This window comes from Geotrypetes seraphini, chromosome 9 (genome assembly GCF_902459505.1).
Source record: "Geotrypetes seraphini chromosome 9, aGeoSer1.1, whole genome shotgun sequence".
Lineage (NCBI taxonomy): Eukaryota > Metazoa > Chordata > Amphibia > Gymnophiona > Dermophiidae > Geotrypetes > Geotrypetes seraphini.
Window position 1 is genome coordinate 148,549,825 of NC_047092.1, and position 19,093 is coordinate 148,568,917.

General features: G+C 41.7%; 1 protein-coding gene across 2 annotated transcripts in view; it reads left to right on the plus strand.

The window, feature by feature from the left end:
- The window catches only part of DAW1 (dynein assembly factor with WD repeats 1), a 143,009-nt gene that overhangs the window by 99,722 nt on the left and 24,194 nt on the right, over positions 1–19,093 (plus strand). For both annotated transcript variants that reach the window (XM_033959306.1, XM_033959307.1), the window contains exon 10: positions 18,524–18,638. In XM_033959306.1, coding sequence (XP_033815197.1) covers positions 18,524–18,638 — 115 coding nt within the window. The remainder of the gene's footprint in view (positions 1–18,523; positions 18,639–19,093) is intronic.

Consider the following 19,093-nt stretch of genomic DNA (forward strand, 5'->3'; position numbering starts at 1 on the left):
GGCATATACGGTTCATGTGACTCCCTTTGCAAGACTCCACCTTCGCATTCCTCAATGGACCCTGGCGTCTCAGTGGCAACAGGCCCTAGATCCGCCTACTCGTCATATAGCGGTGACTCCTTTATTGAAGAAGTCTCTCCGCTGGTGGATGCTCTCTTCCAATCTTTCCAGAGGTTTGCAGTTTCACCATCTTCCTCATCAGAAAGTGCTCACAACAGATTTGTCCGAATACGCCTGGGGAGCCAATGTAGATGGTCTCCGTATACAAGGGTTGTGGACGACCGCAGATTGTCGTTGTCACATCAATCTGTTGGAACTCAGAGCGATTTTTCTTGCTCTCAAAGCTTTTCTTCACCTCCTTCACGACCAAGTAGTCCTGGTCCGGACGGACAATCAAGTAGCCATGTATTATGTCAACAAACAAGGCGGAACAGGATTTCATTCCCTTTGTCAGGAAGCTCTGAGGTTGTGGCATTGGGCGATTTCTCACAACATCCTCCTTCGCGCTGTCTATATTCAAGGTCAACAGAATTGTCTTGCAGACAAATTGAGTCGTTTGCTTCAACCTCACGAATGGGCGCTCAACTCCCCCACACTTCGTCAAGTATTTCTTCGCTGGGGAACTCCTTGGGTGGACCTCTTTGCGTCACCCAACAACTTCAAACTTCCTCTATTTTGCTCCCGCATTTTCTCACCTCTTCGTCTCGAGGCGGATGCTTTTCTTCTGGACTGGAGGGGTCAGTTTCTTTATGCCTTCCCTCCGTTCCCTCTGATTCTCAAAACTCTTGTCAAACTAAAGTCGGACCATGCCACGATGATTCTCATAGCACCTCGGTGGCCCCGACAACCTTGGTTCTCTCTTCTTCTTCAACTCAGCATCAGGGAACCTCTTCTACTACCGGTTTTTCCTTCTCTGCTCACTCAGAGTCAGGGGTCTTTACTTCATCCCAACCTGCAGTCTCTTCACTTGACAGCATGGTTCCTTTCTGCATAACAGATCCTTCTCAATTTTCTCAGTCTGTTCAAGATGTTTTTCTGGCTTCCAGGAAGCCGTCCACTCGTCAATGTTATGGCCAGAAGTGGACTAGATTTTCGACTTGGTGTTCCGGTCGTCGTCTTCAGCCGAAATCTTCCTCTTTGGCTTCAGTTCTGGATTATTTGCTCCATTTATCTCAATCAGGTCTTCAATCCACATCTATTAGAGTTCATCTTAGTGCGATTGCTGCTTTTCATCAACCTCTGGATGGGAAACCGCTCTCGGCACATCCTTTGGTTGCTCGTTTTATGAAGGGCCTTTTTAATCTCCATCCACCTATCAAACCGCCTCCGGTTGTATGGGATCTTAATGTTGTTCTGGCTCAACTGATGAAACCTCCTTTTGAACCTCTTGACTTGGCTCATTTTAAATATTTAACTTGGAAAGCTGTATTTTTGATTGCCCTCACTTCTGCCCGTCGAGTCAGTGAGTTGCAAGCGCTGGTCTCGGACCCACCTTTCACAGTTTTTCACCATGATAAGGTGGTTCTCCGTACACATCCAAAATTCTTGCCTAAAGTAGTATCAGATTTTCATATCAATCAATCTATTGTTCTCCCGGTCTTTTTTCCTAAGCCGCATTCTCATCCCGGTGAGGCGTCATTGCATACTTTGGACTGTAAACGTGCGTTGGCGTTTTACCTTCAATGTACTCAACCTCACAGAACATCTCCTCAACTTTTCATCTCTTTTGATCCAAATAGGTTGGGACGTCCTGTCTCTAAGCGTACCATCTCCAACTGGATGGCTGCTTGCATTTCTTTCTGCTATGCTCAGGCTGGTCTTCCTCTGCAGGGTCGAGTGACGGGCCACAAAGTTAGAGCTATGGCGGCATCTGTAGCTTTCCTCAGATCAACACCTATTGAGGAAATTTGCAAGGCTGCCACTTGGTCCTCGGTTCATACTTTCACCTCTCATTACTGTCTGGATTCTTTATCCAGGAGGGATGGCCATTTTGGCCAATCTGTTTTGCAAAATCTTTTTTCGTAAATTGCCAACTTCCCTCCTCCCTTTTTATTTCGCTTGGAGGTCACCCATGTGTGGGAATATGCTGCCTGCTTGTCCTGGGATAAAGCACAGTTACTTACCGTAACAGTTGTTATCCAGGGACAGCAGGCAGATATTCCCACAACCCTCCCACCTCCCCTGGTTGGCTTCTTGGCTTGGTATTTGAACTGAGGATCCTCACAGGAGTTGCGCCCCCTAGTTCGGGCGGGAAGGCACGCGTGCATGCACGATGCAGCACTCGAAAGCTCGAGATCTTCAAGCAAGTTTGCTTTCGAGGCTGTCCGCTGCAGGGCTCCGTCGGTGACGTCACCCATGTGTGGGAATATCTGCCTGCTGTCCCTGGATAACAACTGTTAGGGTAAGTAACTGTGCTTTTTCTAAATTTTTTTCTTACTCGTTTTCTTCTTTTTTTATGCACCTTGATATCTTTTTTCCCAATTTAACCTTTCTATCCCTTCTTTATCCTATTACCCTATCTCATCAACAGCCTTTCCTTCCCTTTCACCTCTTCTTCCTTGTGCCCCACAGTCATTTTTTCTTTCTCTTTTTCATGCATCTGATGAGCTGCCAGCTCTTGCTCCCTTCTTAAAAAAAAATATATATAATTTATTAAATTTTACTTGTGCATACCATTAGGTTGAACCACTGCTTATCCTTGGGGGTAAGCATAATGGAATCTAGCTACTTTGGGGGATTTTGCAAGGCACATGTGGCCACTGTTGGAAACAGGGTACTGAGCTTGGTGGACCTTTTGGCTAATCCAGTATGACAAGACAGTTCAAATGTTCTTTTGGACTCCCCCAAATACTTGGATATGCCTAAATCATTGATGGCTTTTCTCATATAGGATGTACATAATTCATTGGTATCACCATTCACTCCCTGCAGACCAAGGCAAGCAGTGACTTTCAGTCTCTTTATTGTGTTCAGCTCCTGTTTCAACACAGGTGAAAATTCAGTTTGATTCCTCTTTGGTATGATGGGCTCACTCATAGTTACAGTAGACATATGTTATAGAGTAGTGGAGCTCTGTAGCCTTCACATGCCTTTACATTGTACTTATTAATGATTTTTAGCCACCTTGATATAAACATTATGGAAGGCAGCATATCAAGGATCCAAATAAACTAAACTGAACTCTTGTGGGGTACTCCTGTTGTTGTCCCAAAGCCCATTTGTGGTTTAGTCTACACTTCAGAGATAACATTTATTAGCATATTGGTCTTGGATCCCTGGCTCCTTTCAGTCAGATCACTGCTCCCTGTCTGCCTTTGGCATATGCCCCTGACAGCTTCTAAGACTTTTATCTTGGCAACTCCTATATCTCTTGATATGATCCCTAACAGTCTTGGGATGTCTGCTTTCCTGACAGCTTTGGAGCATTTTCTTTTCCAGGAGCTTTGGAAGATTCTACATCGCTGGTATTTTCTGGGGAGTGGTAGCTTTTCTGAGAAACTCTCTGCTCTTAAGGCTTTGATTACCAAACCCGTGCTATCTGCTGAGGCATGTGACCTGGTGCCCATGTGCTAAGGGTCTGCCCTTTGTGGTAAATGTAGGGCAGATGCTGAGCATACCCCTGCATTTACCACACAAGCTTTACACTTAATGTGCAATGATTTTTGCTATTTAGTTTTAAATTCTTTATTCATTTTAAATCTTAAACAAGTGTACAATAAAATATCCATTAAACTTTCAATATAACACTTGAAATTCTTATTCATATCATCTAGAACAAAAATATACATCCCCACCCTTCTTAAAGTAACTAAATTTCTTGAGTCATTTTAAAAATGATTTTTGCTATTAACACAGAAGTGCAAAACCTTAACACACTTTAGTTAAAAGAGCCTCTTACTTGCTTTGAAGCACTAGATAAAATCAGCAATTAATTTGATGTTTTATTGTTATATGAATTTGCTTAATTTTTAAATTCAAATATGCTTGAAACATTTAATATTGTTATTAAAATTACCTGCAAAATACTTATCTCTCATCCAGCTTACATTTCCCTTTTAGCGTGTTCTTCATGTAAGTTATACTTCCACATTGGCCCTTAGTGTTGTCAAATGCTGACACAAGGTCACATGACAATTTGTAATCAATCATGTCCATTCTTATTTGATTGTATATATTTCTTTCAAAACTACAATATATTCCCTGCAGGCATCTCGGTTGGCAAAATTAAAACACTAACTAGTGTTCAGATGTATATCATCTAATCACAATTCAGTATGTGAGAAAAATGAGCTTATTTGACAAGTGTTGGAGTTCTTTTGCCAAACACTGGGCTGCTTGATCAAAGCAAATGTTCATTCATAACACAGTTTAAAAATAAACTTATCTAACAAACTTGCATTATGCCACTTGCAGTTGTGTGGTAGAAAATGATTTTGATGAACTCAGTTATTCATGAAAGTCTTCTCAATTCAATAAAGCAATTGAAAAACTGGACTGAAGCCAGACAGCTAAAATTTAAATTGAACTTCTCTCATGGTCATTGTTAAATATTCAGACTGCTAGCAGAATTTATTAAAAAACCAAAACACCACTCTTGAAACATCCTGTGTATAATTCTCACAATTTTTATCAAATTATATCTTACCCTGGTTCTTGTGTATTGCTTTAAATTGAAAATCCTTGTTAAAAGAAATAATGCTTTTTTATTTGAGCATTCAAACCTAAAAGATGTACATTATTCAGTCTATTAATCTAAGTTTGTTCTGTGTGGTGCAATCTTAGATTTCTAGCTCATCCATGGTAAGATTCTGAAATATAATCCAAGACCCAGCATTATAAGGATTCAAATGGATGAGGCTTTGTCAACAATTCATAATCAAGATTGAATGCAATTGCTGTTTATGGTCACTTCTATGCTCAGGAAACTGAAGCCTTTGGTGTAACTTTTAGCCATAGACAGAACAAGCAGAATACAGACAACATGAGTGAAGGCTTCTTCAGACTCATAATATGCTTGTGAAGGATAATTTCATATCGGCGCCACGGGAGATGTCTACAGAAGTGCCCATGTAGGTGCAATTTTATAAAGACAAGTAGACGCAATCATTTAACCTGCTTTGAGACCTGGTGTAAATGACAGTGTGTACTTTGTGCACGTATGTGTATAGATTAAGGCGTTTTATAATCTAAGGGGACAGTTCTATAAAGTTGTGCTTAAATGTTGGCATGACAAAGAAACATGCTTAGCACCAATTCTATAACACCATTATGATATGCCTAATCCATTTATAGAATAGTAGCACAAAGCTGCATTGGTTCACTGAAATTTAGGTGCAACCGCTTATGCCAGGCCTGTTTTGTAAGGGGCACATGCTGTTTGGTGGAATGCCCATAACATGCTTATGTTCCACCCACTAGTATAGCCCATTTGCTGTTATTTATAATGGGCCTGATATTCAGTTGGTAGGCAGCACTTTGCTGTCCGCTTCTAGCATTAAACCAGGGTATTCAATACCAGACTGTTTCTGGCGACTGGAATGAAATATCTGTTGTTTTTTCAACCACTATAAAGTTAACCGGTTATGCTGATATTCAGGTAAACTGATAACTGGTAAACATTTTAGTGGTCAAAGATAGGACAGCTATTTATGCGGTTCTATTTGATTGCTAAATTTATCTGATTAGGCACTGAATATTGGTGTCTAACCGGAGAAGTTGCGCAATATGCCTGGTTATGTGCTAGGCATTAACCACTAATATTCAACAGGAGATAACCAGCTATTTCTTGCTGAATGTTAGCGATTAGGAGTTGATATGCTATTTAACCGGTCTGTGGCTGTGTTTGGCCAGTTAAATAACTTTGAATATCTATTTATTTATTTAAAAAAATTTTTATTCCGCCAAAAAAACTCTGTGGTTTCCAGAACTGACACACACAAAAAATATAGTACCTTGGTTTATGATCATAATTCGTTCCAGAAGCATGCTCGTAATCCAAAGCGCTCGTGTATCAAAGCAACTTTCCCCATAGGGGATAATGGAAAATCAGACGATTCGTTCCACAACAAACCTTGATGATGAAAGAGCACTAGCAGCCCATGCCGTCTCCATGTCCTCATCTTTTGCCGGCAAGCCCACACATCCTCGCGGGTTGAAGCACACTACCAGGCCCGTTCTCGGGGCCCACAAGACAGCAACAATAGCAGGAAGCCAAACGTAGAACCTTAAAGGCAGCCAACGTGGACGCTAAAGCAGCAGGAGAGAAAGTGGCTCATGGGCCCAACCTCCTTCAACTATGACATGCACAGGATTGTCTTGCGAACCGCCTTGTCACCCACTGGCGCAGCTCACACCCTTGTACGCGCTGTGTTGTAAACGACCGCGTCACCTTTCTGATTTACTTTGAGTGCCACTTTCAACCCGCGCTGCCGTCTGGTATGCCTTGACTGCACATGCACCCCAGAGCCAACATCTGGGGACAGACGCCGGTTCTCGCTCTCCACCATTCGGAGGCTGCTGAAAAGAAGGGCACAGAAATTTGGAGGTGAGTTTCGAAGGGAGGGTGAAGGGAAAGTTTTCTTTTGCGGATCATTATCTTTCGGGGTTTCCTTGGTTACGAGTTGACCATGTTGGGAAATTTAGCGCATGCGTCTTTCAGAGAAGCTGTTCAGGTAGCACTTGCGATGGTGGGTTTGGAGGACTCGTTTATCGAATCAACACTCGTCTTGTGAGTCAGTTTGCTGGAGTGTTTACTCGTCTTGCAAAACACTCGCAAAACACACGTTACTCACAAACCGAGGTTTGACTACACTGAAAACAAAAACTCAAAATCATCATACATTTAACTTTAACATCAGATGTCGCCTATGGCGATATTATCAGTAAAACTCTTTGACAACAGCCAATAAAAATAAAGCAGTTTCAGATAAATAGCTATCGGGAGGAGGAGGGGTGTATGTGACTAGGAATATTACCTAGCCTAGTACTTATGTTCATTAATACTAATTTGTAACATCATTCACATGCATAGGTTCACCTATTCTATAAATTAGTATGTATAATTGGTGCCTAAATCTAGGTGCCCTTTATGGAATTTCCCTTTATGTGTGGGAACTCACAAGGTTGCTGCGAGAACTTGCAGCAGCCATTTCAGATAGCAGCTCTGTATGGGGCAGGAATGATCGCTCCTACCCCAGTTTACTACTGGCCCACCAGGGCTTTAAAGGCAGGGTTTTTAAAAAAAAAAGTTTGGGAGGCAGGAGAGAGGTGAGATGTGTCGGAGTCGGCTGAGCCAGATGGCAGGAAGGATCCCTCCTGTCCCAGCCCATCACTGGACCATCAGGTCTTACGGCAGACCTGGGGAAGGCCTGAAAGGCATCAGAGGGGGAAGGAGGGGAGCTGGGTGCAGCAGAGCCTGGCAGGGTGGGGAGGGAGGATACCTTGGTGCAGAGCTTGGCATGGCAGGGAGGGAGGAGGCCTGGGTGCAAAGCCTGGCAGGGCGGGGAAGGAGGGGGCCTGGGTTTAGAGCCTGATAGGGCAGGGGAGGGAGGTAGGGTGGGAGGGGCTGGGTGCAGAGCCTGGCAGGGGAGAGAGGGGGACTGAATGCAGAGTAGGGCGGGAGGGGGACTGGGTACAGGGGAGGGAAGGAGGCTGGGAGCAGAGCCTGGCAGGGCATTCGAATATAAACCCACAGCTTATATTCGTCAACCTTTTTACCTCCTTTTCAGGGGGAAAAAGGACACCTCGGTTTATATTAGGATCAGTTTATATTTGAGTATAAACGGTATCAATTATAATGGCAATTCTTTGATGGTGTATGCAGTTATGTGCTCTTTGCATACATAAGTGCCACTTTGCACTTATGTGCATAAATGCACTATGCACTATTCTGTAAGAGAGTGCATACCTGCTGTAATTGACAGGGGTGTACACATGGGTGGAGCATGAGACAGTAATGACCATGCCTCCAGCTTAGGTGCACAACTTATATAGATACTGTTAGTAACATATGTTGCATGGTGCACTTAGGTGTGCCTATTTATGCCTGTCATTGAACTGGCATAAATGGATATTCCTAAATTTAGGCATGCCCAGATGTCATTATAGAATAGTCATTCTCTGTACTGCATTGACATGTCTAAATGGAAGCACCCTGTTATAGAATTGCTGCCTTTTATATTTGTATTTGTGTGATATTTTGTGGAGCTATATTTAATGTCTGTGCAGATAAACACTTTTATTTTGTGGCTATTGAACCATTATTGTTTTTCTCAAGCCAGCTTAGAAACCTATAAGTTGCTGTGGGCAATGACTGAAATATTGCAGTTTTGATCTAACAGTGAACCATATTATTTTAGTTCTCAAGCCTAAAGAAAAATGATTGTGTCAGTAAGAAATTAGATTTTATATACAGTAGAGCTAAGAAATGTCAAAACATAGTTGTACAGTTTGAATCAATCTTTTATTGAAGTTTATTTTTGATCTACTTTATTAATTCAGTTTGGTTCGTGTACTTGTCATGCCATTCCTTTGGGAAATTTCCTTCCATGGCTTCTTCAAAGCATTATAACTAATCTCTACATAGGAAGCTGTACACACACAAAGTACATACAAATCACAATCCAGTAAAATTCAAGTGACTTCCATAATCCTCTCATATCTAAATGGCTGGATCTCATAAAAACTTTCTATTATGTTATTACATATGTATATACTTTTCTTGAACAAAAGCCTGACCCAAAGCAGTTTTGTTTCTTTAAATAAGTCAGTAATCAAAATTGCCATCAAAGCATTTGAAAAGATATTTCTGCACCGGGAGAAACAGAGAAATCTCTTATGGAATAGGTTGTTTACTAATCTGGCTAGAAAATATTTTTCCACTGGTTTGTATGGCTTTTCTTTTTTTTAACATAGATGGTAATGATACATAGTTGTTTTTTTTCCCAGAAAAGTGAAGATGACCTCCACGCTCCATAATCTGTTTTCCTTTTTTTTTTTTTTTTTAGCACCTAAAAAAGTTTTTCAGTGTGATCTTGAAATTATTGGTTTATAGTGGTCAATATCCCATTCTCGACACTCCTTTCAACATTCAAGACACTCACATTGATGATTGTCCCAGCGTTCACTCCGATGCTCTCCCTGACAATCTCCTTGACATTCCTCTTGTCTACCTCAATCTGCAAGACCTGACGTGGAGAAGTATGACTTATCTTTCCGTTCTTCCAGTGACCTTCTAGAGTGCTTTGTGGATGGGTCTTATGGTATACCTTCGGATCCATTTCCTCCACTGCCTTATTAAAAGTCATCCTCAGAGAGTCCTTCATAAAGTTCATTAGACAGATGGGGCAAGCACTCCAATAAATATGGAGTCTGAAACAGAACGTAAAGCAGAACATATAGATGCACTCAACTACAATTAGTGACCTAAAGACTACATAAAGGTTCCTCTCCACAACGTCATGAAAGAGGCCTTATTTAAAACCTGAGAATTTCCACTTTCCATCCCAGTAGCTCCACACAAATTAGATGCTCTTATTGGATCCAATTTTGCCCTGGTTTTGACAGACCACAACTACAGTACCAGTCTTTGGTTGTAGAAGTCTACTTTGAAGAGAGCATATAGTTCCATAACTTATGCCAGTGCTTAGTCGTAGTAGTTGCACTCTTTCACTCATGTGTCTGTATTGAAAACCATCTCAGAAAATGCTAACTCTGTATTGTAACACCATTACAAAAGCTCATGTAAACCACTCTGAATTGACTCCCCAGTCATTAGTAGTGGCATAGAAGCTTTCAATAAACAATAAACTCATACAGATTTCACATGTTCCCTTACTTGGACAACTAGTTGATCAAGGCTTCCACACCTCAATAAGCTCATCAAGCTATGAATGCAACAGTTTGTCTACTGGAACTCCTGGGATTTGCAGTCATCTATGAAAAATATCATCTCAAAATACCATCTCAAACTCTAGAATTCATTGGAGCCCTCTTTGCCTCATATCTCTGAAATTCACTTCAGTGGTGGTTATCACAGACCAATCTCTCCAGAGGTCTTCTATTCCAGATGCCACCACATCAAAAAATATTGACAACCACACATATTATTTTCATGTGGTATATATTAGTTGTACAGTGTGCCTTGCATAACGGACGCCTCGTACAGCGAACGCTGCGCATAACGAACTTTTTGTCTTGCTCCCTATAACGAACTTCGTTTCACACAACGAAGTCGCCCGAGGGGCCCGGGGGGGGGGGGCGGAACTACTCTCGCCGCTTTCTAATGTGAGCCGGGAACAGCAGCACCCTCCTGTCTGAATGCAGTGTTCCATCATCTCCCTCCACCTTACCTTAAAAACCGAGTTTTCCGGCTTTCTTTTTCGGCCAGCCACACACTTTCAAAGAGCAGCACATGCGCGCATGCTCTGTTGTTCAATCTTCTCCTCTGACGCAACCGGAAACCGGAAGTTGCAGGAGAGAGAACATTGATCAACTCCAGCAGCTGCGCGTGCACAGCTTTTTGAGATCGTGCGGCTGGGTGAGGGAGAAGGCTGGCAGGCTCTGCATGTGAGGTGAGGTGGAGGGAGGGAAATGTAGGGCTGCAGAACGAATTATTTTGTTTTACAGGTATTCTTATGGGACAACAGGGCTGCAGAACGAATTATTTTGTTTTACAGGTATTCTTATGGGAAAACGCGTTTCACACAACGAACGTTTCACATAACAAACTTGCTCCTGGAACGGATTAAGTTCGTTGTGTGAGGCACCACTGTATATGAATTTGGGAGGGGGTGGGGGGGGTTAAATCTTCTTGGTGTATGATATTGAAAATTTTTCAAGTGATGTTGTATTATATTTGGTTGATATTTACTGTACACTTGATGTAAGTTTAAAAATGAATAAAGAAATTAAAAAAAAAAAATATTGACAACCAATGCCTCCATGCTCGGCTGGGGAGCCCATCTCGACAGCCTCCATACCCAAAGCACTTGGAGTCCTCCTGAAAGAGCTCTCCATATCAATCTTGAGCTTTGAACAATTCGCAATGCTCTATACACATTCCAGGATTGTCTTCTCAATCAAGTAATACTTATCTGCATAGACAACCAGGTAGCCATGTATTACGTGAACAAACAAGGTGGTACGGGGTCAAGAAGCAATCCAAATCGGTCCTGGGTGATTCCTCACAACATTTTGAGCAGTCTTCCTAGTAGGAAAGCAGAACACCTTAGCCGATAAGTTGAGCAGACTCTTACCATTGCAGAAGTGGTCACTCAACTTCGCCACTTAACATCTGATCTTGGGGAACCCCAGAAGTGGATCTCCTTGCTTCCTCCTACAATCGCAAACTTCCACATTTCTGTTTCAGACTCTACACTGCCAATCATCTGGAGTCAGATGTCTTTCACCTTGACTGACGAGATAAATTCCTTTATGCTTACTCTCTATTTCCTCTACTCGTGGAAACTCAAACTTCACCAAGAACAAGCCACCATGATTCTCATAGCATATCAGTAGTAACATTAACTGTGGTTCCCTCTCCTCTTACAACTCAGCAAAAGGGAACCCATCACAATTCAAATCTTTCTAACCTTGCTGACATAGAATGAAGGCTCTCTCCTCCATCCCAATCTATGTTTGTTAGCTCTCACAGCGTGGTATCTCTCTCCCAACCAGTAAATGCCTTTGCACTCTCTGCACCAGTGTCAGCCATCATTGAAGCCTCTAGAAAGCTTTCTACACAGTTCTGCTATCAGTTCAAACAAACTCATTTTACAATCCAGTTTAATGTTAACTCACTGGATCTGATCATCTGTCCTCTCCTATTCGGTCCTAAATTATCTTCTATATCCCTCTAACTCTGAACTAAAATCTACTTCAGTTAGAGTTCATCTCAGGGCTATTAGTGCTTTTTCTACTCCACTTGACAAAAAGTCAATGTCTGTAAATCGTTTGTTCCAGTTTCATGAAAAGATTGCTCCATACCAGACCTTCAATCAAGCCTGCTCCTGTAGCTTGGGACCTTAATGTTATACTTTCCACTTGGAGCCACTCTCAAGTTCATCTCTTTAAACATCTTACTTGGAAAATAAATTTCCTTATACATCAAGTCAGTGAACTTCGAACCCTTGTGTCAGATCCTCCCTATACAACATTCTACCATGATAGGGTGGTTCTTCGCACTCATCCCAAGTTCCTCCCAAAGGTTGTTTCGGAGTTTCATCTAAACCAGTCCGTAGTTCTCCTGATCTTCTTTCCAAGACCACATTCTCACCCTGGTGCAGCAACACTCCACACACTAGACTGCAAATATGTTCTTGCTTATTACATGGATTGCACCAAACTTCACAGAACTTCCCCTCAACTGTTCCTATCTTTTGATCCAAACAGACTTGGAGCTCCTGTCACCAAGACAACCATCTCAACATGGCTGGCAGACTGTATCTCCTTTTGCAATGGTTGGGCTGGGCTGACATTTGAAGGCCATGTGACAACCTATAAAATTTGAGTAATGGCAACTTTAGTAGCTCATCTGCGTTCTACTCCCATTGAGGACATCTGTAAAGCAACCACCTGGTCCTCAATTCATACTTTCATATCCCATTATTGTTTGGACAGTCATTCCAGATGGGATAGCTAGTTCATCCAAACAGTTCTACAAAATTTATTCTCAACTTAAGAGTCCAATTTTCCTCTACACTTTTGGTTTTGCCAGGCTCATGGTAGTATAAATATGGGAAAGGGGACCAGTTACAAACAATGTAACAGGAGTGATAAAATGCAAGTGTTGAACTGAAAGAAAATCACTCCATGGACCTGTTCAAAGTAATATATGGATGATATAACAGAGTTCACAGGCTTGCTCAGAATCATGGAGGGGAAAACTGGGGCGAACCCCAGAGGAAAAACCACCTCACAGCCCAATCATCGCATGGACAAGTAAACCAGAGGTTATATCAATTCATATATGTTTTTACGTTGTGAAAAAACTACGGTTTACTATAGCTTATAGTCAAAGAACTTAGGCAAACTTAGCTTGCAGCTTGTGAGTTCCAACATGCATGTTTCGGTCCTGCCTCAGGGATCACACAGGAAAAATCTTAAGAGAAACACTTAAGAGACCTTTCAAAGCTGTTAAACTGCGCGTTGTGCGCTTCTCTATGTGAGACAACAGTCCTCTGTTGGAATCTCCCATCGCATGAGTGTTTCTCTTAAGATTTTTCCTGTGTGTTCCCTGAGGCAGGACCGAAACATGCATGTCGGAACTCGCAAGCTGCAAGCTAAGTTTGCCTAAGTTCTTTGACTATAAGCTATAGTAAACCGTAGTTTTTTCACAACGTAAAAACATATATGAATTGATATAACCTCTGGTTTACTTGTCCATGCGATGATTGGGCTGTGAGGTGGTTTTTCCTCTGGGGTTCGCCCCAGTTTTCCCCTCCATGATTCTGAGCAAGCCTGTGAACTCTGTTATATCATCCATATATTACTTTGAACAGGTCCATGGAGTGATTTTCTTTCAGTTCAACACAGGCTCATGGTAGTAGTCAATAACCCTCTTCTCAGAGGCCTGATCCTGGTAGCTAGAGAGTCCCACATCTGAGAATATACTGCCTGCTTGTCCTCTGATAAAACATAGTCACTTAGTTGTAGCAGGTATTATCCGAGAACAGCAGGCAGATATTCTCGCAACCCTCCCTCATTCCCTAGTTGGCTTCTTAGGTTTATTACTGAACTGATGGTCCTACAAGCCAATGTCAGGCAGGAAGGCACCTGCACAGTATGGGTGGTCTTGGAGTTTTAAAGTGACATTACACTTTATGAATGTCTGTGCTGAATTTCGTTGATGACATCACCCACAATGTGAAAATATCTGCCTGCTGTCCTTGGATAACACCTGCTACAGGTAAGTAACTTTTTCAAAGTTCACAGGCAGAATGTGAATTGATTGCAAACAATTTTATTTTTCTATCAAGGAAGAAAAATGGAAGTTTGTTATTATGTAGCATCTTTTGCTTCCCACTGTGGTACTAAGAACATCAATTTTTTGCAGAACTGAACTGACATTCTATGAGTTTGTCAGCCTTGTCCGTATCAGAACTAATTCTATCAGTTCCAGTTGGCATGATTCAGAATAGCCTAACAAATAGATTCTGCTGCAACATTTGCCAATGCAAGTACTGAAAAACATTTTAATTGGTTCAGCAATTGTTTCTTGCTTCACATTAATTAAAGACACGTCAATATGTATAGCTTATGTAGAGCTCCTATTTAAGAAGAGGAAGCAAGTTCTTTTGGAAAGTTTTCAAATATCCCCTTTAAAAATAAACTATTTTTTAAGTTGCTGTGGTATTAATTGACCATTTTCTTTACCAGTTACTCCAGGCACTCTGGTCTTAATTTATCACTTTCTTTACCAGATCCCCCAAAATATAATAGGTTCTGGAGTCAGGTCCATTCAGGATGTTGAAATTCAACCCTTGTTGACGTCTTTTAAAAAGCACATTTGTGCCTCCACTCTTCTTTCTTCCTGCTTCACAGTATGAAGGAGTATTGAGGATGCTGCTCAAGAAATATAGATCAAGAATTTGAATATCATAGTGAACCCCTGCAAGGTTAAACTACAGTGTCTGTAAGACCCTTTAAAAAAAAAAAACAACAGAAAACAATATAATTCTCTAGGGAAAATGCATTTTACCATTTCTCCAAGGACAAGCAGGTCAAAATTTCTCACGTATGGGTAATGTCATCTGACAGAGGCTTGGCATGGAGATGCTCCCAGCATTCATTTATTCTAGAGGCTTTTGACTGCATCCACTGTACATGCATGTGACTTCCTGCTTGTCATCACTATATAGGACAAAGACAGTCTTTGGTTTTCCACAGAGCTGGCAGACAAATTTTGCAGTCTCTCTTGGTGCCATTTTGGAAATTTCTCCGAGGACAGGCAGGACACAATAATCTCGCATATAGGTGACATCAACTGACAAAATCCAACATGGAGAGCTTCCTAGCAACTCTTCCAGAAGACCTTTGGAAGTATATGTATGTATTTTCCCACCTGCCGCTGCACAGGACCAATCTCTCTTCATCTATAGAGCTTTAAGGATGTGCTTTCTCATTTTCTCTACAGATTGTAGCTTTTTTTAATGACTTTTAAACCTCATTTTCTTTTTGTAAGTGCTGTGTGGGACCAGTTTTGCTATCTAGTTTCTTTCTATACTTTTTTTTGTTAGCATTTTCATCACTTTCCTTTATTTTCTGAGGTTTGTTGGCCCCCTTAAGCCTGAGCACACCAATTTGTTTAAATTTTCTTTCTTTTTGTCACAGTTAAGTGGTTTGATTATGTATGCTTTACTTTTAAATATTGTAGTTCTCCTCACTTACCTCTCATTACTGTATGTCAGTATTATGTCTTGTTTAATTACCGTATTTTCACGCATATACTGCGCACACGTGTAAAATGCGCACACAGGTATAGCACGCGGGAAACCTAAATATATGTAAACAAATTTTTATATAGCACGCACATGCATATACCGCGCATGCTGCTCCATGAATTTAAATCTCCTTCTGCCATCCTGACTCTCCTCTCGCCGCCCTGCCCTCTGCCCCGAGTTTCCTCTGGTACCCGACTCTCCTTTCGCCGCCCTGCCCTCTGCCCCGAGTCTCCTCTGATCCCGACTCTCCTTTCGCCGCCCTGCCCCAAGTCTCCTCTGGTCCCGACTCTCCTTTCGCCGCCCTGCCCCGAGTCTCCTCTGGTCCCAACTCTCCTTTCGCCGCCCTGCCCTGTGCCCCGAGTCTCCTGTCCCCCCTTGAAGGTCTGCCTGTCCCCCTTGAAGTCCTGTCCCCCCTTGAAGTCCTGTCCCCACCCTGAAAGCCTGATGCCCCCCCCGACGTCCGATTCATCACCCCGAAGGACCGCTCGCACCCCCACACCGAAGGACCGCTCGCACCCCCCCAGCCCAGACATCAGAGAAAGGGCGGGACCGCCGGCAGAGGAAGCAGCGCAGTGCAGGGCTCAGAGAAGGGGTGGGACCGCCAGCAGAGGAAGCAGCAGGGCTCACTGGCATCGGGAAACAACGGTAGGCAGCTTCTCTGTGCGGGGGGGGGGGCTGGGGGGGTGCGAGCGGTCCTTCGGGGTGATGAATCGGATGTCGGGGGGGGAACTATGTAAAAAAATTTGTACAACACGCTCACGCATATAACGCGCATGGTTATACTCTGTAAAATCATGTATAACACGCGCGTTATATGCGTGAAAATACGGTAGTCTTTGATTGTGTTCCCTTTTTTATCATTGTAAAATGCCTAGAATTCCTGTTAGGCATTTCATCAAATTTTAATAAAACTTGGAACTTTAGTTATTTTCCCCAACATACTGTATCCCTTAAAATTCTCAGTGGTTTTAAGAAGTACTATCTATATGCCAGGGCCATGTTGCTTATTACCATCCACAAGAATGAAATTACTATCAATGTGAAGTAGACAGTGAGAGACTAGAAAGGAAGTATAAAAAAAAAGCATCAGAGAACTCAATGGGATTTCATCCATTGTCTAAAAGTCAGTAATTGGCATTAAAAAAACCCCTTTGTTCTAGCAAGCAGTCTATTACTTCAAATTTCTCAATGTTTTAACAGTGTGAAACAAAACACATGTTGTTTACCGACACTCATGATTGGTGTCTATCATGTCCGGAGCCTAAACATAATGTTTCTTTTTCTAATCTCTGTCAGCAAAATGGTTTATGGTTTATTAGTCTTAAAATACCGCCTTTTTAGAAAAAGTAGCAAAATGGCTTACAAACATTAAAATTGAAAAAAGGAAAGGAACTACAAATTATAAATAGAAAAGTGGAAGGGCCTGTAGATGACTGATGAAAGGGCCTATAGACAGACTACCCGTAATCCAGCAGCCGACAGACTTAGCCATATTAAGAATCAAGCGATTGTCATGCAGTCATGTAGCAGCAATATCTAAAGCAGTTTGCAGGCACGAAATATAAGGTGTTAATGGGTCTATTTTGTTTCCCCCCCCCATCTTTTTTTTCGGGTGGACAGTGTGGTAGCTATATTATGTCCTGCTTTTTCTCAGAGAAGGAAAAGTTACTCACCTGTAGCAGATGTTTTCTGAGGACATCATGACACATATTCTTAAACTTGCCCTCCTTTCTTAGAAGTTATATTTTGTTAACTAGTATATTAGACTGCCTTGATTCTGCACGGCAACAGCAGGCAGGAAGGTACTCAGATGGGTGGCAAATGTTCTCAAAGGTTTCTGGAAAAAGAAAGCCAGGGAGTACTTCCATGCCAGGGCTCCATGGGATGATGGTACTCAGATGTGAGACTATATAGTCTGCTGTCCTGAACACCTGCTGCAGGTGAGTAACTTTGCTTTCTTACCACTATATGTTACTGGATGTAAATAATAAAAAGAACTACTCGATACGTCAGGCTCCATCTCTGGCAGTTTTCAAATCCAGACTCAAAGCCCACTTTGAAGATGCTTACAATTCCAAACTCCAACCCACCTTCTAAGCACCAATATCTGTCTTATCATTCCCTCTGTAATTCCCCCACCTGAGCACAGTGTATTGATGCACCTTCTTGTCCAGTTTATCTGTCTTGACTAGATTGCAAGGTCTTTTGAGCAGCGACTGTCTCTGTGTTTTGATGTACAGTGCTGCATATGTCTAGTAGCGCTATAGAAATGATTAGTAGTGAGAACAGGTTGTGCTTATTGGATGGGGTTTGTTATATTCACTTGAATTATAGGGGTTCATATGGTGACTCCTGCTTGGCAAGTGTCTTTCCAAGATTTGAGTAAATCTAGCCATATGCTAGAGGAGAATGTTGATTAGACAGAGGCTTAATTTGTTTCCTGTAAGAACTGTATTGATCGTTCTCAGATTGTTCATACAATCTTATAAAATGTAGTTTTTCCCCCTAGTAGTTTGAGATCTTGGATTAAGTCTGGACTCAGTAACATTTTTAAAGCAAAACAGTGAGTTGCGTATCTCTAGTAGTCGGCCATATTCATGACTTGGGGAATTTTGCAAAATAGGGGCTAAAACAATTTCTCCTCTTGTGGTAATGGTCAAGTTTCCCTTGAGGTGTTGTTGGTTTTTTTTTGGGGTGGGGGGAGAGGGAGTAATGGACTAGTTCATTTTCCACTACCTATAGTTATCTTCCACTTCAGCAGTTTAATGAAGGAATTTCCACGTTCTAACTGTTAAGGTGCTGCATTAACTGTTAGCATGAGCCTTTGCTGTTGGTGCAGTAATTCCTGTGTTAAACTGCTGGCAGAACTTACTAATTTTGCACTTTAATTTTGTCTGTTTTCTGTTCCTCTCCTTTTTTAAACCCATAGAAAGAACATAGAAAATGTCTAGGTTCTATCTGATTGTGCATCATTTTCTGACATATTTGATGTAAAAGATTCATTTTTCCCATATATCTAAACATTCATTTTTATATGTGTATAATTATGTATGAACTGTATACATATATATTTTTAATTGCAGCTCTGGAATGCACTGAATGGGAAATGTGTAGCAACTTTAACAGGTCATGAAGATGAAGTATTAGATGTCTGTTTTGATTATACGGGTCAGCTCATTGCTACTGCCTCAGCCGATGGTAGGTGACTTGCTTACCCATCTTAACTATGGGGACTGTAATTCGAATGACATTGAAAATAAATCTCAGAAGGCATTGCTCTTATGTCCTGAAAGGGTATTTGCTTGATAGCTAGCTCTGTGAGGAGGAGGTGAATGGTGTTCAGGAGAGATGAGGATCTGAGCAGAGGTCATTCCCATCTCCAGGAAGATCTCCTGTATTCACAGTGCCTACAGGTGCTGAATTTTTGTATCTGGTCCTAGGTATACACTCAAAAAACATTGTGATATTAAGTATGGCAAAAATTGTTTTAGTAAATGTCTGTGGTCTCCTAGTGACCCTAGTAGTTAATGCTGTTTAATAGGAAACTTGTGTTTGGTATTTCCATTTGCTGTTATCCCACTGGCCTGTTTTGTGATATCAGCATTTGCAACTTGTGATAGGAAAGCATAGCTGCAAATTGTTTTTACAAGGAC